Source organism: Alternaria arbusti (assembly GCF_024043155.1).
Source record: "Alternaria arbusti strain BMP 1465 chromosome Unknown scaffold_26, whole genome shotgun sequence".
Lineage (NCBI taxonomy): Eukaryota > Fungi > Ascomycota > Dothideomycetes > Pleosporales > Pleosporaceae > Alternaria > Alternaria arbusti.
This window is the reverse complement of record NW_026249966.1, coordinates 36807-53955: the sequence shown is the minus strand read 5'-3', so window position 1 is coordinate 53955 and position 17149 is coordinate 36807. Positions and strand designations below refer to the sequence as shown.

The following is a 17149-nucleotide window of genomic DNA, read 5'->3' as shown; positions in this document are numbered from 1 at the left end:
TACTCAGCTGTTCAAGTAGACTACCCAATACCAACATCTCAGCCTCGTGGCTCATATTGCCCCCAGATCCGAAGCCAGTAAAAGAGACCCGCGCACCAACAGGATGTACGCCCCGCAGACAGTCCTGGCTCGATCCTAACGAGGACTCAGGTCGTAGTTACTTTGGACGGCCATACAGGCTATCGCTGGTTCCTGCTCGAGCTCGCCACTCGCAATCTTGCGTTCTAACTCCGCCCTTTCCTCGCGGTGCTTTCTCATATTCTCGTCGCGCTCGTTCTTGGTGCCGAAGGTTGGGATCAGTCCTGCAGGAGGGTTCATCCACTGCCTACAATCGCAGTATCAAGTCAGCTAAAATTCCGTCTATTCAATCAGCATACGATAGTAGGCGCGACTTACTCCTGTGGAACCGTTCTGCCATCAACCCCGCGAAACCTATCCTCCTTCTCCTGACTCCAAGGACCTCTGTCCAACCATGATTTGATCAGCTCTGTTGACATGGGCTTTGCGTCGAAAATGTTTGTTTGAGTGACTTCATCGGGCGGCCCAGGTAGGTATTCGATGATTCTCATTACCCCGTCTCTGCAGATCATGTGGAAGTGATGGCTGTTCTCGCATTCTCGCATAGAGTCGACGAAGATCTCCAGCGGGTCTGTCTTGACTCTCGCTTCGGTAGAAGCGGTGGCCTGCTTCATGCCGCCTTCTTGTTGACTCGGATCTGCGGTTGAAGGTTCCTCGTCGTTGGCGTTGAATCCTTCCTGGCTCCGCGGCTTTGGCGAGGACGACGAAGACATCGTTGATTCGTGTACAGTGGGAAATAGGATTCAGGCAAGTAGCACTAGCTTCAGGTTTCATTAAACGCAACCTCGGGTAGAAGGTTAAATAGAGTGGTGGCAGCAGGCGACGTGATGTGCGCGAGAAGAGGATGCAGTGCGCAAAGGTTGAGATGCGGGGCGTACTTATAGACGGCACACTTAGGTAGTACTGACCAACAGCATCCTGCATGACGCAGCATTACAATATACCAGCCTCGCAGTCATGTGACGGTACCCAGACATGTACATCGAGGCCTTGGAGGAATTAAGAAGAGGCCCGACAGTGGCCTATAAAGCATCTACCTCTCGCCGACGACATGAGAATTCTCTCAGCACACTACGGTTCAACACATTACTACTCACAAGACCTGTTCATCATACAACAAATTCAATATGAGGTTCTCGATCTTTGTATCCGCGAGTGCAACCTTTCTGCTAGCAGCGGCAGCGACCACGAACGGTGCGGTAGGCATCTCAAAGACCACATTCGAACAGCCACATACTTACACTGCGACTCTAGTCGCTTGAAGAAGCACTCACGAACTTCAACGAGGGCGAGTTGATGGATATTGGAGCCGATGGGGTGCTTCGCAGCTTCAACGCAGCACATGACACTGTGGTGGACTATGTGCAGCTTAGTGAGCCTCAAATCGCTGAGCTTCTTTTGAAGATAGGCTCGAAGAGACCCGCCACGCCAGGCGTGTAAGCTTTCCCCTTCACAATCCTCTCCCCATGACTACAGTGAACACAACTAATCTAAAGCTCAGTGACGGACGTACTGTCACGTCTGAAGCTCAGCTATGGGCTGTCCCGGACGGTATCGTCGCACGCGACCCAGGCGTCGGAACTTCCGAGGCAAATGTGCCAGGGGCTTTATCTTTGCACTCAAGGGCGCCACAGTGCGATTCTGGAAGAAGCTGCGCATCCAAAAAGATATGCAACGAAAAGTATCATTGTGCCCGCTGTCTTTTCGACACCGGATGTGTTGGTGGACCAGGGGGCTGTTCTGGCTCAACCGGGCAGGGCAAGTGCGCGTGGAACTTGTGAGGGCTGGTGCTGAGGACTGACTCTTCTACCGTTGACTCTGCTTTGGAAATCATGGCTCAAGCCTATCACACTCGTTAGCATCCACTCAAATCAAAGACATTTCCAGAGCATACAGATTTTTGTTTGCGCGATTTCTCATGTGACTGCGTGGATGGTTTGACAAACATTGCACGACTCGACCGAATGAATACTTAAGGCTACACTCTGACGCCAGGCTTCTACTACTTTTCATTTTACACAAGCGCCCTATATATCTGCCCTTCTCGCTTCTCGACTTGGATCACAGACGTCTGCCCAACACCACTTGTCTATACCTAGGTAATTGACAACCACAATCTACCACAACTACCTCTTCGAAACACACATCCAGTCATGTCGACTACAGTACTGGTCAGCGACCTTCCCTCCAACTGCGAGTCTTCCTACATATTCACCGAGCTACGTTTGCAAGAAGACGAAGTCGAAGAAGTCTACACACGAGCGGGAGGAGGCGAGTCCGCCTGGATAGTCTTCAAGTCCCGCGAACTCGCCAAGGTATTCGAGAATGAACACAAAGGCTACCACTTCGGGGCAACCGGCAAGAAGATCGCGACCTCATTCTGGACCGAATCTATTCCCGAACACGCCACCAATCGCTATTCCGACTTCGTCCGCGCCCGGGATCACCAAATACTCTCGAGTACCGTTGAGATTACTGGTCTTCCCGACAAACACACCATGAGTAACATGAATGAATTGTTCAGGTCGGTGCGAGACCAGTACTCTGAGACCACCGAGAAGAGTCAGCATCGTAATCCAACCTACTATGACTATAACGAGCCCATCAACATTCTTCAAGTCAAAACCCCCGATCCAGGAGTCGGCCTTTTGCAGCTTGCGCAGCCTTGGATGGCAGTCGCCATTGTACAACAGTACGCGGGTACTTACTGGAAGAACGCGACCCTCAACGCTCGATGCGTCCCTGACGAAGAAATGGAGAAACTGCTTGTCAATGAGCCCAGCGCCACTGACGTATCGCTCTTCGTCAAGGGCTTGAAGGTCGGTACGTCATCGAAGGAGGTGCGAGATATCTTCAAGGACTTTCCCATTCGCGATGTCAACATACTACCAGGCGGCAAGACGTTCTGCTTCGTCACCGTCCAGCAAGCACACGCAGATTCGATCCTGGCGCAGTTCGAGAATGGCGTCAAGTGGCAAGGTCGCACCATCAAGGTGGACTTATCGGACAAGGACAAGAGGAAGAAGAAAGCCGAGTTTGGTTCTAGCGGCGCCACTCCCATTGCCGCGCCAGCTGCGCCAGCTTTCCTACCACCTACGGATATCACGGACTTAAAACTGAGCAACCTCCCGTACGACGTCACAGAATACAAAATCCGCACCCTATTCGAGGGCTTCGCCGTATACAAGGTCGTCATCATGTCCGGCCTTGCTTTCGTGGGCATTCCGACAGGGGAAGTCGGCCGCGCGATCAATATGATAAACGACACGATGATTGGGGCTCGATACATTGAGGTGAAGGTTGCGAATAGCCGGAAGAAATAGGGCTGCAGGTCTGGTCTAGTGCTGTGAAGGCGTTAAAGAAGTTTACGAGACGTCGGAAGCGGGTCGTTGCGTGTCTTGTATCTGTCAGCTGGTACGTTGATGGGTACTCTGGAAAGTTTGGACGGCTTGTAGGCGCTTGGGTGTGGTAATGAAATACTTCCGAATGTATTCACTGCAGTGTATTATACTTGCAATTTCTCTTATTCGTGAGAGTATCTTTTCGTCAAGGTTGTCGATGTTGCGGAAGTCGTGAGTGGCTCGTTTCGCTCTGCGTCATCGCAGTACCATGGGATGAAGTGGATGAAGTGGATGGCAACCAAGAGATGTATTCACTGCAATGTCGCCCTCGTGATGGATGTTGCCTAAGATCACACTGACCACTCCGTGTATGTGCATGCTCGAGCTTCTATAATCCTAGAGTATTGCGTTCCAATAACACTTGCTGCTGAGCTCAATAATCGACCAAACCGAAGGTTCAAAGCTCAACCATGACAGACTACACCTACTACAGTTCGTCCGCTTCCAAAGGCTTCACCTTCCTGATACCTTACCATGTCCAAGCCATCTTTGTCAGTACTACGAAGAAGTTACCTTCCGCCGCCCGCCCCGTGTACCGCGAGTATTTTGGCGACATCATGGCATGTCGAGATCGAGCCCGAGACTCCGCCGAGGGGATGCTAGCGTTCGTGAATGAGGACTTTCCGGAGATTTCGAGGGACCATAATCGACTAGCGAATCTGATGAATGCGGAGATTGACAAGCAGAGGAAGGAGGTGTCGGTCAAAATACCAATTACTGGGGACGGAACGATGGCGGGGGAAGATGAAGACGATAAACCGTTGGCGGAGTTGGACAAGAAGAAGCAGAGTCCCACCGAGTCAGGCAAGAAAGCGACATTGAAAGCTGTGTCAGAGGCCGCCGCGGAGGCGACAGTGCGCGAAGAGCCCTCTGAAACAGCTTCTCCTCCGACTGTGGCAAATACAGAGCTTGTTCGGCCAACTCTGGGCCAAGGCCCAGGCCCTGCGACATCTCCGACGCGTCCAACAGGCGGAGACCGTGAAGATTCCGAAGTAGACGAAGAAGACAGCGAGATGAGCGTCATATTGCTCGACACATCAGAGCCTTGGAACGATTCGCTTTGGCCACACGGTACCTGGATCGATGGTCTAGAAGTCATCGATGCGCTTCCATGGGGGCAGCCAAGCCGACCAGATCATATCGCCCCGGACGGCCAGTCTCCCCACAACGAGCCACAACATGCCGCGGCTAATCCTCATTCCTCTTAATCCCAGCTTTGATGTCCCAGAAACAGGTGACCTGCAGCTTTCCTCGACCGACGCAATCAGGGTTGTCGCAGTGGAAGCGCGAACATCGTTCTCGGTAGCGGAAGTCGATGTTGTTGAGGCAGTACATGCACGGCCATAAGTCGACGTAGGGGAAGGTGGCCTTGATCTCGTACGTAGCGTTCCTGGGTCGGGTCAGATCAGGAAGCGCTTAGAAATGACACGTTAGCACTCACCTCCACTTTTGGATGTCTTCTCGCGTCAAGCTGTGCGATGCCGGAGGGTTTTCTTGTCTGAGGGTCGGGGTATCGCTTCGTTTGGCTGTTGAAGCGCCTGCATTCGTGGGTGCTGGAGCGCTTTGCTCATCGGATTGCCGAAGCTCACTGCTTCTCCGACGATTCTCGCGTCTCAGTCGTTGGGCGTTCATGTCTTGTGGTTGTTGGGTTCCCTGAGCGCTCGGTTTTGTGGCATTTCCGTACCCGAACAGCGGCATGGTCAGCTTCGTGCGATGAACGCGATAGAAGATAAAGAAGTGGAGTTTAGGGAAGTCAAAGAGAGTGTTAGCTGTCCAGCGAACGAAATTTGTGTGACGATATTCACTCGCGTAGCGCGTGGCCTTCAACCACGTAACGGTGAACTCTGGGTTGTGAATATGTTTGGTCGTCGCACGGTTCGGAAAGACATCATGACGCATACTGTACCAAATGTTCCACGGGAAGCTGAACACCACCTGATCTAATAGTGGCTTGACAAAGCGTCTTGGTCACGCGGCGCATGTATCTTTCGTTGATCTTGTGAATTATCAGATGCCGTGTTGCTGAATATCGTTCGCATCTCCATGGGTGGCTCTCCAGTACAGGCTGAGTACGGCAGGGTGGGGTGTGGCTGACAAGAACTGGAAATCATTCAGTCGCTTTTCCAGTTGGGAAGAGGGCTTCTGCACGTGAAGCCAGGCATCTACTGTAAGCGTTGTCTTGACATAAGCGACGTATACGTCAATGACGACCATCGCGGTGCACCTGGCTGCATCCGTGTGTTCCAGGACGGAGATGAAAATCACATTCGGCGGGATGCACAAATGTGACTGGGCTCGAAAGTCATCGCGACGGCAAGTTGATGTCTTTTTCGCACAGGTGGAAGGTTGAGAGATCGTTGCCGTTGTCGCGTAAGATCCAAGCCGCACCAAGACGCCATGACCACCGCGTCGGCCGAGATTCCTCCGACCGCCGATGCCGACGGAACTTCAATCACCCGCAGGCAAACCTCCATTCTTCGACATCAACCGAGAGGTATCTGTACACTATTGCGTGCCACCCTTTCCCGACGCGCAGGCGCTCACTGGATCCGATCTTCGCGACGCCTTCAACTCGCTGTCCACGCTCTATCCCTGCCCCACCAGCCTGACTATGATCCTGGAGGCCACCGGCGGGGTTGGGACGTCGTATCAAAGAGCCGGTAAGCTGTTGTTCTCGCACCCGACGCACATGTCGCAGACTATGGTAGTGGATCGTTCATGTGAAGAGCAGCTCATGGTTCCAAATGATGCGCGGGCAGGTGCGATCGATGTCTCGTTCCACGTGGCTACGCTCAACGATCTGAGCGCCGGAATCGACTTTGTAAAGGGTATGTATCCCCATCTGGAAGCCGTTTGGTGTGTTTGTATTGCAGCCATGGTACTGCCATGTGCCAGTTTTCTCACTGTCGCTGTGCGACGACGAGCTAGCGCACTTACGCATGGGTGATGAGTATAGCAACGAAGATGAGTTGGGTCATATACAGGAACATCATGGCTGGTTCTGTTCAATCGCGCGCACCGCACATACTAATGCAACGAATACCTTTGTGGAGATGGACTATTGCGAGAACATCGCGCAAGAGCGGGCTAGGGGTGCTGAGTATGCACATTCGACCCATTCGGATCATCACCTATCTACGAAGAGTTCGGATGCAGGCAATGCGCATGGAATTATATGGGTTACTTCCTGTAGGTTCTCATTGTGGGCGATACGGCAGCCTTGCGTCGCTCAGAGATCTTCGCGGCGTCGCTACTGTATAGCGGTCACCATGTCCAGGAACCCTCAGGTGCTTGAACTCGATATTGCGCTTCTTCATTTCACTCTTGTGATTTGGCTGAATGATATCACAATAGGAAGCAGAAATCATTGCTGATGCTGGGCACGTTTAGCGCCGTATATATTCCCCGACTCTCTCACTCCCAGGTCCTCCGTCCACCGCTTCACTCCTCTAGCTACTCTACTTTAGAATGGCCACAATGACACGCCGCCAACAGCGAAAGACCACAGCGCCGGCTAAGTTAGGGAATCTGGACCTTCTCCTCTTCGCTCTACGAGCAGAGCTTGGCCCCGACTGGGGATGCTACAAGGAACTCATAGAAGGAGCTACAGCTGCGAAAGCAAGTGGCGAGAGTGTTTCCGCCTGGGTCGAACAGATCGAGCCGCTGGTACGAAACACCGCTTCGCAGTTCGCGCATCAGGGAGTGCTCTTTCTGTTAGGCATCAAGGTGGGTAGTGAAGGTGAGATGTCTTTCCCTATCTAGTACCTTCACGTCAAAACTAAACACTCTCAGCTTCTTCTGTCGCCAAAGTCACCAGGGCAGCCAACGAGGTTTCCACTCCACCCACTGAAACCCGACGCCCATCGCAACCAGCTTCTTCCGTCACCAAGGCCAACAACACGACCAACGACATGTCCGCTCCACCTCCTGACATCCGACGACCAGCGCAACCAGCACAGCCCTCAGCCAACATGCAGAGCAACTTCAACCCCACCTGGACGCCCATGCCCTCACCCAGTTCAAGCAGCTACATACCGCCGACACCCACCCCCGTCGCATCCAGGAAGCGCTCAGCCGCCAACGTCGCCTTCCAAGGTCAGAAGCAGGCTACCGCAACACAACCCCTCAAATCCGACTGGTTCGGCGGTTACGTCCTTCATCAAGATCCCGCCTTTCGCCGCGACGTATTCGAGTTCTTTGGCCACGCGGTACCCGACAAGCCCGACCCGAAGCACCACGATCAATCCGATGTATCGTCCGTGTGTAAGGCCGCGGATGACGATCTGGCGGTTTGGAGGGCGGGCTCTGGGGCTGAGCGTGAGGTGAAGGACGACGGCGCGGAGAACGTCAAGGACAGGACCAAAGTTGTGGAGGATGCGACGCGAGAGCGTGTGCGAGAAGGTTTGCGATACAAGCTTTTTGATAAGTTGGATTGATACTGGCCACTGATGAGGTGGGCGCTTTTGAAGTCAGGCGTCTGCGCGGGCTGAGCTAGTGCGGAGACGAGCGACGTACGATGTTATGGAAGGGCAGATGAAGGACTTTTGGAGAGTGCGATACACGATTGAGCTGGTAGGGAAGGCGTTTGGCGTCGCTAAAGGACGAATGATACCCCCGGAAGACTTGTGAATGATACTTCAGAAAACACACCTCTCCTCCCCCATCCATCTATGCAACCAACGCACATCCACCCTTCACTCATCCAAAGTCTACTACCACGTCAACCAAGAAAAAAACCCGAACAGGCCTGCAGCTTACATTAACATGGAAGTATGGAAGATAGATGGCGTGGCGTCGATGTAGGCTCCAGACCTGTCCAGGTTTTTTTCTTGTATGAGGTGCTACAACTTCTCCGCCAACCCCCCTCTCTTCGCCTCAAAAGGCACCGCCAAATTCTTCTCCGCCCACTCCTTCTCCGCCTCCGTCCCCGGCATCGGCGGCACCATACCATTCACCTTCCACAAATCCCTATCCACGTCCTCACAACTATACTCCCAATCATACCCTTTATCCGCAATAAACGGCTTCAGCGCCTTGTCCACAGCATCCATAAAGCGGTGTTTGTGCTCGATTGAAGTACTATTCTCATGCGTCAGCATAAACTTCCATGGGAGATGAACATAGGGATGTAAATACAATTGTCGAGCAAGATGCTCCATCTTGATTCGTATCATGGGGACTGAGCTATCACGCCCGGGCTTGTTGGCCTCGGTGTTGGCAGAGGGACGGGGTACGCCGCCGATGAAGAAGGATTCTGGGTGGATGGGCTGGAAGAGGACGTTTACGTAGAATTTGGGGAGGCCGACGATGGTGTAGTTTTTTGTGATTTCGTTTGCGAGGGCGGTTTTGTCGGCGAGGGAGGTGAAGGTGTTGGGGGGGTGGTATATTATCCAGAGAGGCATTGCGATGGTTGTTGAGAGGTTATGAGCGAGGGGAATGGGATGATAGACGATTGTGTTGGTCTTCTGGATAGGGGGTTTACTACGAAGCTTATATAATATCCATATACATTCATACCGAAGATGTAGGTTTACCTAGGCACTATACACGTGATTTGGAATAGTAATCACGACCGAGTGGTTACTAAGGATAACGCTAATCATGCACCGTATTGGGACTAAGAAGAGGACGTAGATCTTGGTATACCGCGCAATGACGACTAATCATGAACTTTCGCAGTCTTCTGGGCTTCGCTCTTGGATCTGAACTCTTTGAGCGATTAACTTTGGGTAAAACCATCATGGTGATTCATCGTTGCGCGTGAACGTGATTTTGTGGGAGTTTATTCCCCCGCATATTGTTACTAGACGGGTATCACTAGTACTGGATAGCAGTCTCGGGACTAGCGTGATTGGTAGACTACTATTACGTCCGTAACAATCGTTGGCTTGCCCGCGTTGAGGTATGCGGCTCTATTCTACAACGGACCCGCGTTCACAACTCCGCCACGACCCTTCGTACGACTTCATCGAGATCTTCCTCTTGCAGCCCTAGCAGATCATTCGCAAAGCCTTCCTTCTCTTTCCAGTCCGCAGCGACCACCCCCCACACTGCGACGACCTCTTCCCTCGCCTCACCGTCTCCACTCAGCATCTTCGGCCGAGAAATATCCAGCTCTTCCTTGCTATTCTGATCGATGCGCTCAAACTTGTCGCCTGTAGCCTTCTCCAACGCATCAAGAACCTCGAGTTGCGTGACATGGTGGCTGTGGACATAGAGTAGCTTGTTGGCGGTTTCATCTGGCTTCTCCAGGATCTTGATGACTGCTTTCCCGATGAAATCCAGGTTTGAGGCGGAGAACTTGATGTTGCCGCCGTCAAGAATGTATGCTTTGCGAGCCTTGACGTCGAACTTCAGCAGTCCGCAGGTCATGCCCCAATCGAAGAAGTGACCTGTGACAAGACTCGTCCAGGTAAGCGTTCCCATGCCATCTTCCCGCTCCTTGCCCTCCAAAGTCAAGAGGTAATCTCGGACGTCCTTCTTGCCCTTCATCAATGGCAGAATCTCATTCGTCTTGTCATCCGCAGAGTCGCAGCTGCCGAACTCAGCGGGCATCACGCGCTTCACGCCGCCCTTGAATGCGGCATCGATGAGCTTCTTCTGCGATTCGACATGGCTGCCTGCGATGGTGATGACGAGGGCGTCGATCTTGTTTTCGCGGAGTACCTTGGCTACGCCGTCAACGTTGAGATCGTCGGGGATGGTGATGACTCCTGTTTTGGGGTAGACGGATTTGGATGTTTGGCGGTTGAGGACGAAGGTATCGAACTCGGACGTTTTGAGCGCGTTGAGGACGGGTGCGCCGAGTGTGCCTGTGCCACCGATGAGGGCGACGTTGCTGATGGCCATTGTGTGGTGTGATGTTGATATATGGCAGGGTTGCGGGGTGAGACCAACGCGTCCGGTTTCGTGGGGAAGGTGCGATCGGCTACGGGCGCATAGTGGCGGTCCTAGTTAATCGCTCAGAGGCATCCATCATGTCTTTCGAACGCCGGATCGTACATTGTGTGATCTGTGTCTCTAAATGGGCGGGACAAGGTAAAGCCGGTCATCGCGCGGGAGATAATGCGTTCGCGTGTGTTGACATCGATGATGTCATCGCACCTTCCGACGGCTACATCGCCTGCTATCGCGCTCTTATAGCGCCAGCCATTACGATGCCGCAAATACATCTTTTCGTAGCACGCAGTTGCTGTACTACACTCGCTTCCGCGCCCAGTCATCAATTCTCACATAACAGGCCGCATAGATGTGTCAGCTATGTACGCCACAGGCTGCCTGGACGCGCAGGTGCGGGGTGCGGACGTCGACAACCAGATCAACATCTAAGCTGACTGAGTGATGATACTATACCTTCATTGCTATCCTTTTCATGTCCCGCTAAACCACTTCAATACCAACGGTTATGCGCTGACCAACGCTTGTCGCGCCATCGGAAGCCGCACATCTCGACAGCCTTGAGATTGCTTCACCCTGTTCCACCACAGCGCAACGCGCAGAACCTCCATCGTCGAAGAATTTGCCAACTTGCAATGTAGAAGACTCGAAACTCTCGTACCACTATCAGCCGATACTTGCAAACGATGAAATGCGCGTCCTTCGCCTGGAGCCTGGCGCGTTCGACGAGCCTCTCATCGGCAGCCTCGTGGTGCGGAAGATTGGCGATGACGAAGAAAACCCACCAGCCTATGACTGCGTCTCCTATTGCTGGGAAGTCCAACGGCACTTCATGTCCTTCGATTGCGACGGTAAAGCTCTTCGTATCACGGCCGCTGTGGACGAGATGTTACGAAGCCTCCGGAAGCCTACAACGCCACATCATCTTTGGATAGATGCTAGTACGTATCAATGTATGCTGCAACGCACCATGCATTCTAACCAGTGTCATAGTTTGTATCAATCAGGCCGACAGTAAAGAGAAGAGCCAGCAAGTGCGTGCAATGAGCCGAGTTTATGCTCTAGCTCACTCGGTGCGGATCTGGCTGGGCCCAGCAACTGACGAAGAAATGAATGCCATGGTTCCGCTGTTCGGCTCACGTATTGACGGTATGAACCAGGTCATAGATGAGAGACCCCACGAAAACTCCGCCGACAACACATTCTCAGTATTTGCGTTGAGGGAGCATTTCTTCTCTCGTCTCTGGTTCACAAGGCGATGGGTACTGCAAGAGGTCGTCCTCGCCCGTGCGATTACCGTCTATTGTGGACACCACAAAGCGTCATGGGACCACTTCCGCAGAGGTATACTCAATGGTTTGTGGCCTCATAACGAACAGGGTATCTATCAGAGTAGTAAAGTCGCAGTACACGCTTTCGATGTTATCTACAACTTAGACATGGAAAGGATATTGGCACTGAAATATACGGCCATGGATCTGGATAACGAGAAGACTGCCATCGTGACGATACTCAATGCTTTGGCAAAGTATCATACAGCCATGTGTTCGGATGAACGCGACCGCCTGTATGCGTTGTATGGTCTGTCACTAAGGCCAACGTTGACCGGCGAACAAGAGACCAAGTTGATGTGGGAATGGCCTGTGGACTACAATGATCACTTCTCGCGCGTCTATACCGATTTCGCCACCGTAGCGGTAGAGGCCGGTCATCTTTGCAGCATTCTTGGACAAGCGATTGAATTCGGAAGACTTTCCCAACAGCAAGAAGGCTGGCCTTCATGGGTACCAAGTTGGAACTCGACGATGAACCTGAGAAATGCTGAACATGGACTCACACTCTACACGAAGAGGCTCACATCATTGCTTGACATCTACAGCCCACCCCACTTCTGGTCCGCCGACTACATAGAGCTAGAAATAGAAGATAAAGCCAAGTGTCTGCAGGTGTATGCGTTCAGAGCTCTGAAACTTCAGGGTTCGAATCATCGCATTTGCCATACTCAGCCGAGCACCTGCCATCTGGACGTGATCGCATCCCTCGGCACTATGCTAGATCATCAATGCGTTAGTCAAGACTCTGAAGCTTCTAGGTACAGGGTGGCGTGGCTATTGATGCTCGCACTCTCGTGCGTGGCACCAACATTCTTACAGCCAATCTTGGACCGGAACATCTACCTTTCGCCAGAATCACGTTTACGAGACTTTGGATGCAGCGCTCCAGACATGGCTCTCTGGATAGTTATTAACAGCGTCCTTGGACTGCCATTGGAGAAGTATGCTGACGATCAGTATGACTTCGATCATGATGGCTTTCTGTCGGAAGCCAGACGGGTACTGCAAGGCGTACATCCATTTTGCTATGAACACGAAGGATCTCAGACGTTCGGTATTGCTTTCGCAGAAGTGAAGCCTGGAGACTTTGTACTTCGAACTGCTGCAGCGCTCAGTGCGAGAACAGGACAGGACTTCTTGGCGACTCCAGTCTATGGATTGATACTTCGCCCCTACCATCCAGAGAGCTCCGTGGGCCCTGCTACGTTTCGCCTTGTGACCATGTGCATCGATTACTTTCCCGATGTGGAGGATCCGGAGATTGTCGATATAATATTGGTGTAGGAGAAACATGTCAATGCAACAAACGGCAACACGGACAACGAAGAACTTGAAAAGGTGCGCCGGCGTGTGCATCGGTATGAAGAGTTCACTTGAGACATTTTTAAGGCAATGTAGTCTTCAGAGGCTTCACTGTTCTTTGATTAAGGATACGGCGGCGATGCCAGATACTCATCCGTTCAAAAAGCTGGCGATGAATGAGGATGCGTTGAGAACTGCTATCAAGCGACGACACACCACACTCCAGCAGACCAACTCAAAGTCATCACGGGTATTCCATATACGAAGTAACAACTCTGCTGACCGGCCCCATTCTGAGTCAAAAGCGCGTCCTCTTCCTGGTTGCGACGAGTCGTGGGGAACAGGTCAACAATGGCGATGGCAACCGCAATGGCGATTGCAGCAGCGACAAAGATGAAGCGAGCGCCGCAGATGCGCCGGTATCGACATCACTGGTCATGGGCGTCTTCACTCGCGCTGCGATTTCACAGGCTGTGTGCGAGCGCGTGATGTGCAAGATCAATATTGCGATAGGCTTCATTCCTTCTTTTCGATATGTGGATTTGGTGTTTTCGATGCTTGAAGCGTGTTCGGGAGGTTTGATTTGGAGTGGGCGTCGGCGCACCCACGTGCGTAAGCAATGCGCATCGAATGCACGGGCTAAACTGGAGGCGGAAGCCAGTCCGGGACCGCGATTAGATCGCCAGCTTGAACGGAGCTAAAGAGACGGCGTTAGCGGTGAACAGCGGAAATGCTTACTCAGGCAGTGAGGATGGCGAATGAGCTTTAGTCATTATCTAGTAAACCAAGTCGAACCTGGGACGATTTGAAGTGGCGTACCAGATGCAATGTCGTAACTTACAGAAAGAAGTACGCGAAAAGGATGTAATTTTAACTCAACATCATTATGGAACAGGGCAACATTCAAATAACTCTATACACGGTCTAAGCTAATTCATCTGCCCAACATGTCTCTGATCGAGCGGTGCGCAACCTTACACATTCTCTTCGTTTCTAGACGACAAGTTATGAACAGAGTGCGCTTCGGACTTTGACTAGAACCTGGTCTTGGTCCGGACTGTTTATTCATATTTGAAGACGCTCAGCATGTTTCCGGTGCCCCCGCAGCTCTCACGTTCGTCGCCAATGCATTTCCTATCACACTGTGAATTGGGAACGTTCTGTGTGGCAATTCGAAACTCATGGTCGCAATAGCACGCGTTATATGATACTCCGAAATATTTCCATCCGGCACATACATTAGCGCATATGCCAATTGTAATGTATGGGTTCGAAGTAACGCGGGCTGTGAGTAGTTTCCAGTTGGTATTGGTGTAGCATCCGAGGTACTGGAACTTCGTCATCTGAAATTTCTGCAACTCCATCTTTAAGTCTTGCTCGCGGAGAATATATTCCTGCTTTTGCTTGTCCAACTGAGCTTTCAGTTCATCGTTGTGAGAGAGACATTGGGTTTTGTCTGCCTGGCAGTCGTCGTTGGAAGGGCAGCTGATCGGATCGGTCTGGTATGTCGAAGGAAGAGTCTGATTGAAAGCTATTCCGTTTGTGCAGGTGCACGAGCAGTTCGGCTGGCCTGATAAGGGGTCGGTGCAAGTGACTGAAGGCTTCACACCTGGTTTATAATGTAAGCTGCTGCAAATAGATAAATCCGTTAAGGAGAACATACCATTTTCGCATGTGTACGCGGTCCCAAAGAGGTCGACAGAGCCTCCGAGTACTTGTTGCGTGTCACTGCCGTAGATATTGGCACAAACACCAGTAGCAGAAATAATCCAGGAAAGTTTCATGGTGATACCGAGTTGTCGAGTAGACAAATAGAACTTCAAGATGTAGAGTTGTTGGATTGGCAGAGAGAGGTTGCGGCAAGGCCACGCTCTTATGTTTTGACTCCCAACTTCATTCTTCTCACGCACTTCAAGGTACCCAAATTGACGGGTACCTAACTCACCAAGATCTACGTGACCATTACCATTTGAAGGCAATGCGTTCAGCATAGATTGAGAAGTTCCGGAGCTATCTCTACACTGTGGTTGGGAGAAGTAACCTCCAGTGGTACTGTTTCTGGGGCCTTGCTTTTGCTACCACCTTCGCGACCTATGGCTTGTGCATCTCGACGAATGCTACATATCCGAAGCCCATATCGCTGTGCTTTCTTTTTAACTTGATGACACTACTGTCGGCCCGAGCCGTATCGCTGGAACAACTCAACCATGTGCGTTGCCGACATTAACAGCAAACGTTTAAGGCGGATAGAGGGGTTCCGACCAAATGGCAGAGAGGACAAGTAGAGGTTCTACCACACAGATGAATTGACCTCAAGAGTAGATTTGTCCCGTTGATATCTCTTCTGAAAGAACCAAGACCATGCACTCCTCTTTGCTCCTCACATCCATTTTACTCTGCCGCATCACTAATGCGCAATCTGCATTACATCTATCCCCGGATCCACAGCTGACATGCCAAGATGGTAATTCTCCTCCATCCTTGTAGATGAACAGATTTAACAGCTAATGCATGACCTTAGGATACATGCCATCTCTCTCATGCGCTGAACCGCTCCCAGTCGATGAGCAGTGCTCCTGCACTTGCAGTGATGGGGCGAAGTTCAACCAAACTCGTCCTGATTTCACGGGCTCGATCCCTATCACTCCAGCCCTTGGGGACGGAGAAAAGATGGAGGGCAAGCCATGCACCACAGAGATTATCCACCCATGGATAAACATCTCAATGCCTCGCACAGCCAACACGTTGGAGCCCAGCACGATTTCGTCTAATATCATCGATAACCCGGAGGACAGCATCTTACTGGTAGCCGACTCCAGACAGAGATGCCAAAACTTTGTAGTGTATATCGACGATGTACGTGTCGGAGTGACATCTGGAGAAGGTGCGCTTGACGGCACGTGGTGCGGGACTGGTGAGGAATGCATTGAGAACCACGGCGGAAGCCATGCGTACTTCAAGCTCTTGCAAGGTAAGCATTTCTTCTTTAGAGCATTATTGTGATCTTTGTGCTAATTTCCCATGCCTCCCTTCAGGACGACGCAAGATTGGTCTTCAATGGGTCGATGTTCAGGAGGCATCCGATAAATGCAAAGAATGGCCCGAAGCAGTTGGATCTTTCCAGGTGTACAAGTCCTGTGATCCAGTAGTGTAGAAGTGCAAGTTAGGATGGTTTCTGAAGCGTACAAAAGGGCCGCGGATGTCAAACGCTGAAATTTTGTCAAAAGATCTGTCGATGTAATGATGGCAAACCCTCCCTCACTCGTTTTGCAAGCATGTTATAATCTTGAAGCTTGATGAGTGAGAGATATTGCCTGCGCAAGAATTCCGTATTCAGGCATACAGCGCTTAGACATCATCTGGAGCGTTGTGTGCTGCAGCCATGGAAAACCACATGATGCGTGTGATGGGTGCACATCGCTCCCGAAAGTTGGTTTATTTGGATACCTAGGGAGTATCACAATTTGGGGAAGTTGCCGGTCAAGAAGCGATCACTGAGGTCATTTAAAATGGTGATGTAGATAAAGGCATGAAATCGCATCGCGGTGACCAGAGGCATGACTGGCTGAGCGCGAAGCCATCTAAACACATCCTGTTGCTGCGAAAACAAAGCTCGTCGTGCAGCTGCAACAGCAGAGACTCCGTGAGAGACTTGCTAGCTCCGATCATCGAGCCGATTGGTCAGCTCAAGCACGGGCGAAACCGGAGACGGAAGACTGCCCGGGACCGCGATAAGCTTCCAAGGTTTAGCCCTCCACGCAATCCCATCACCGTTTCCAATAAGAGTCATATCGCGGTGGGAGTTTGCCTCTCGCAAGTCCTTGTGACATGCAGTGATCTTCAAAGAACATTCTCGTCGTCTCACACGCCACTCAAATCTGCCCAACTGGCTATCTCCAACACATCACATGACGTCTTCAATCGTGAGCGTGCGATTTGACCAGCCGATCGCCATCGTGGTGTTGAGAATGTTTCAGCTGGGGGGTGCAGGCTCGCGGCGTCTGAGTGGGCCGGTTGGTGGTCGCCAGTGTGGAGGGCGGCACTAAGGGAGGCCGCGCATGCAGGCCAAGTCCAACGCCACAAAATGGCGCCGGCGTCCAGGCTTGGACGCATAATTGACTTGGGCTAAGAAGAGTA

At 51.8% G+C, this 17149-nt stretch overlaps 7 protein-coding genes across 7 annotated transcripts; 4 read left to right on the top strand and 3 right to left on the bottom strand.

Moving 5' to 3' along the window:
- Positions 1–135: 135 nt before the first annotated feature.
- On the bottom strand, positions 136–791 carry J4E86_010849 (uncharacterized protein; the record flags this gene model as incomplete). Its single annotated transcript, XM_051451343.1, has 2 exons — positions 136–325; positions 397–791. The coding sequence occupies 2 exons, from the start codon at positions 789–791 to the stop codon at positions 136–138; spliced, it is 585 nt and encodes a 194-aa protein (XP_051297463.1).
- A 1440-nt stretch (positions 792–2231) lies between these two features.
- J4E86_010848 (uncharacterized protein) lies at positions 2232–3401 on the top strand (the record flags this gene model as incomplete). The annotated part of the gene is made up of 1 exon (XM_051451342.1): positions 2232–3401. One exon carries the CDS (start codon positions 2232–2234, stop codon positions 3399–3401), a length of 1170 nt encoding a protein of 389 aa, XP_051297462.1.
- A 488-nt stretch (positions 3402–3889) lies between these two features.
- Positions 3890–4687, top strand: J4E86_010847 (uncharacterized protein; the record flags this gene model as incomplete). The annotated part of the gene is made up of 1 exon (XM_051451341.1): positions 3890–4687. The coding sequence occupies one exon, from the start codon at positions 3890–3892 to the stop codon at positions 4685–4687; it is 798 nt and encodes a 265-aa protein (XP_051297461.1).
- Positions 4688–5913: 1226 nt separating this feature from the next.
- Positions 5914–7915, top strand: J4E86_010846 (uncharacterized protein; the record flags this gene model as incomplete). Its single annotated transcript, XM_051451340.1, has 3 exons — positions 5914–6307; positions 6988–7218; positions 7272–7915. 3 exons carry the CDS (start codon positions 5914–5916, stop codon positions 7913–7915), a joined length of 1269 nt encoding a protein of 422 aa, XP_051297460.1.
- A 405-nt stretch (positions 7916–8320) lies between these two features.
- On the bottom strand, positions 8321–8881 carry J4E86_010845 (uncharacterized protein; the record flags this gene model as incomplete). The annotated part of the gene is given in 2 exon segments (XM_051451339.1): positions 8321–8465; positions 8484–8881. The coding sequence occupies 2 exon segments, from the start codon at positions 8879–8881 to the stop codon at positions 8321–8323; spliced, it is 543 nt and encodes a 180-aa protein (XP_051297459.1).
- Positions 8882–9413: 532 nt separating this feature from the next.
- J4E86_010844 (uncharacterized protein) lies at positions 9414–10328 on the bottom strand (the record flags this gene model as incomplete). Its single annotated transcript, XM_051451338.1, has 1 exon — positions 9414–10328. The coding sequence occupies one exon, from the start codon at positions 10326–10328 to the stop codon at positions 9414–9416; it is 915 nt and encodes a 304-aa protein (XP_051297458.1).
- A 739-nt stretch (positions 10329–11067) lies between these two features.
- J4E86_010843 (uncharacterized protein) lies at positions 11068–12994 on the top strand (the record flags this gene model as incomplete). The annotated part of the gene is made up of 2 exons (XM_051451337.1): positions 11068–11317; positions 11370–12994. The coding sequence occupies 2 exons, from the start codon at positions 11068–11070 to the stop codon at positions 12992–12994; spliced, it is 1875 nt and encodes a 624-aa protein (XP_051297457.1).
- Positions 12995–17149: the final 4155 nt, after the last annotated feature.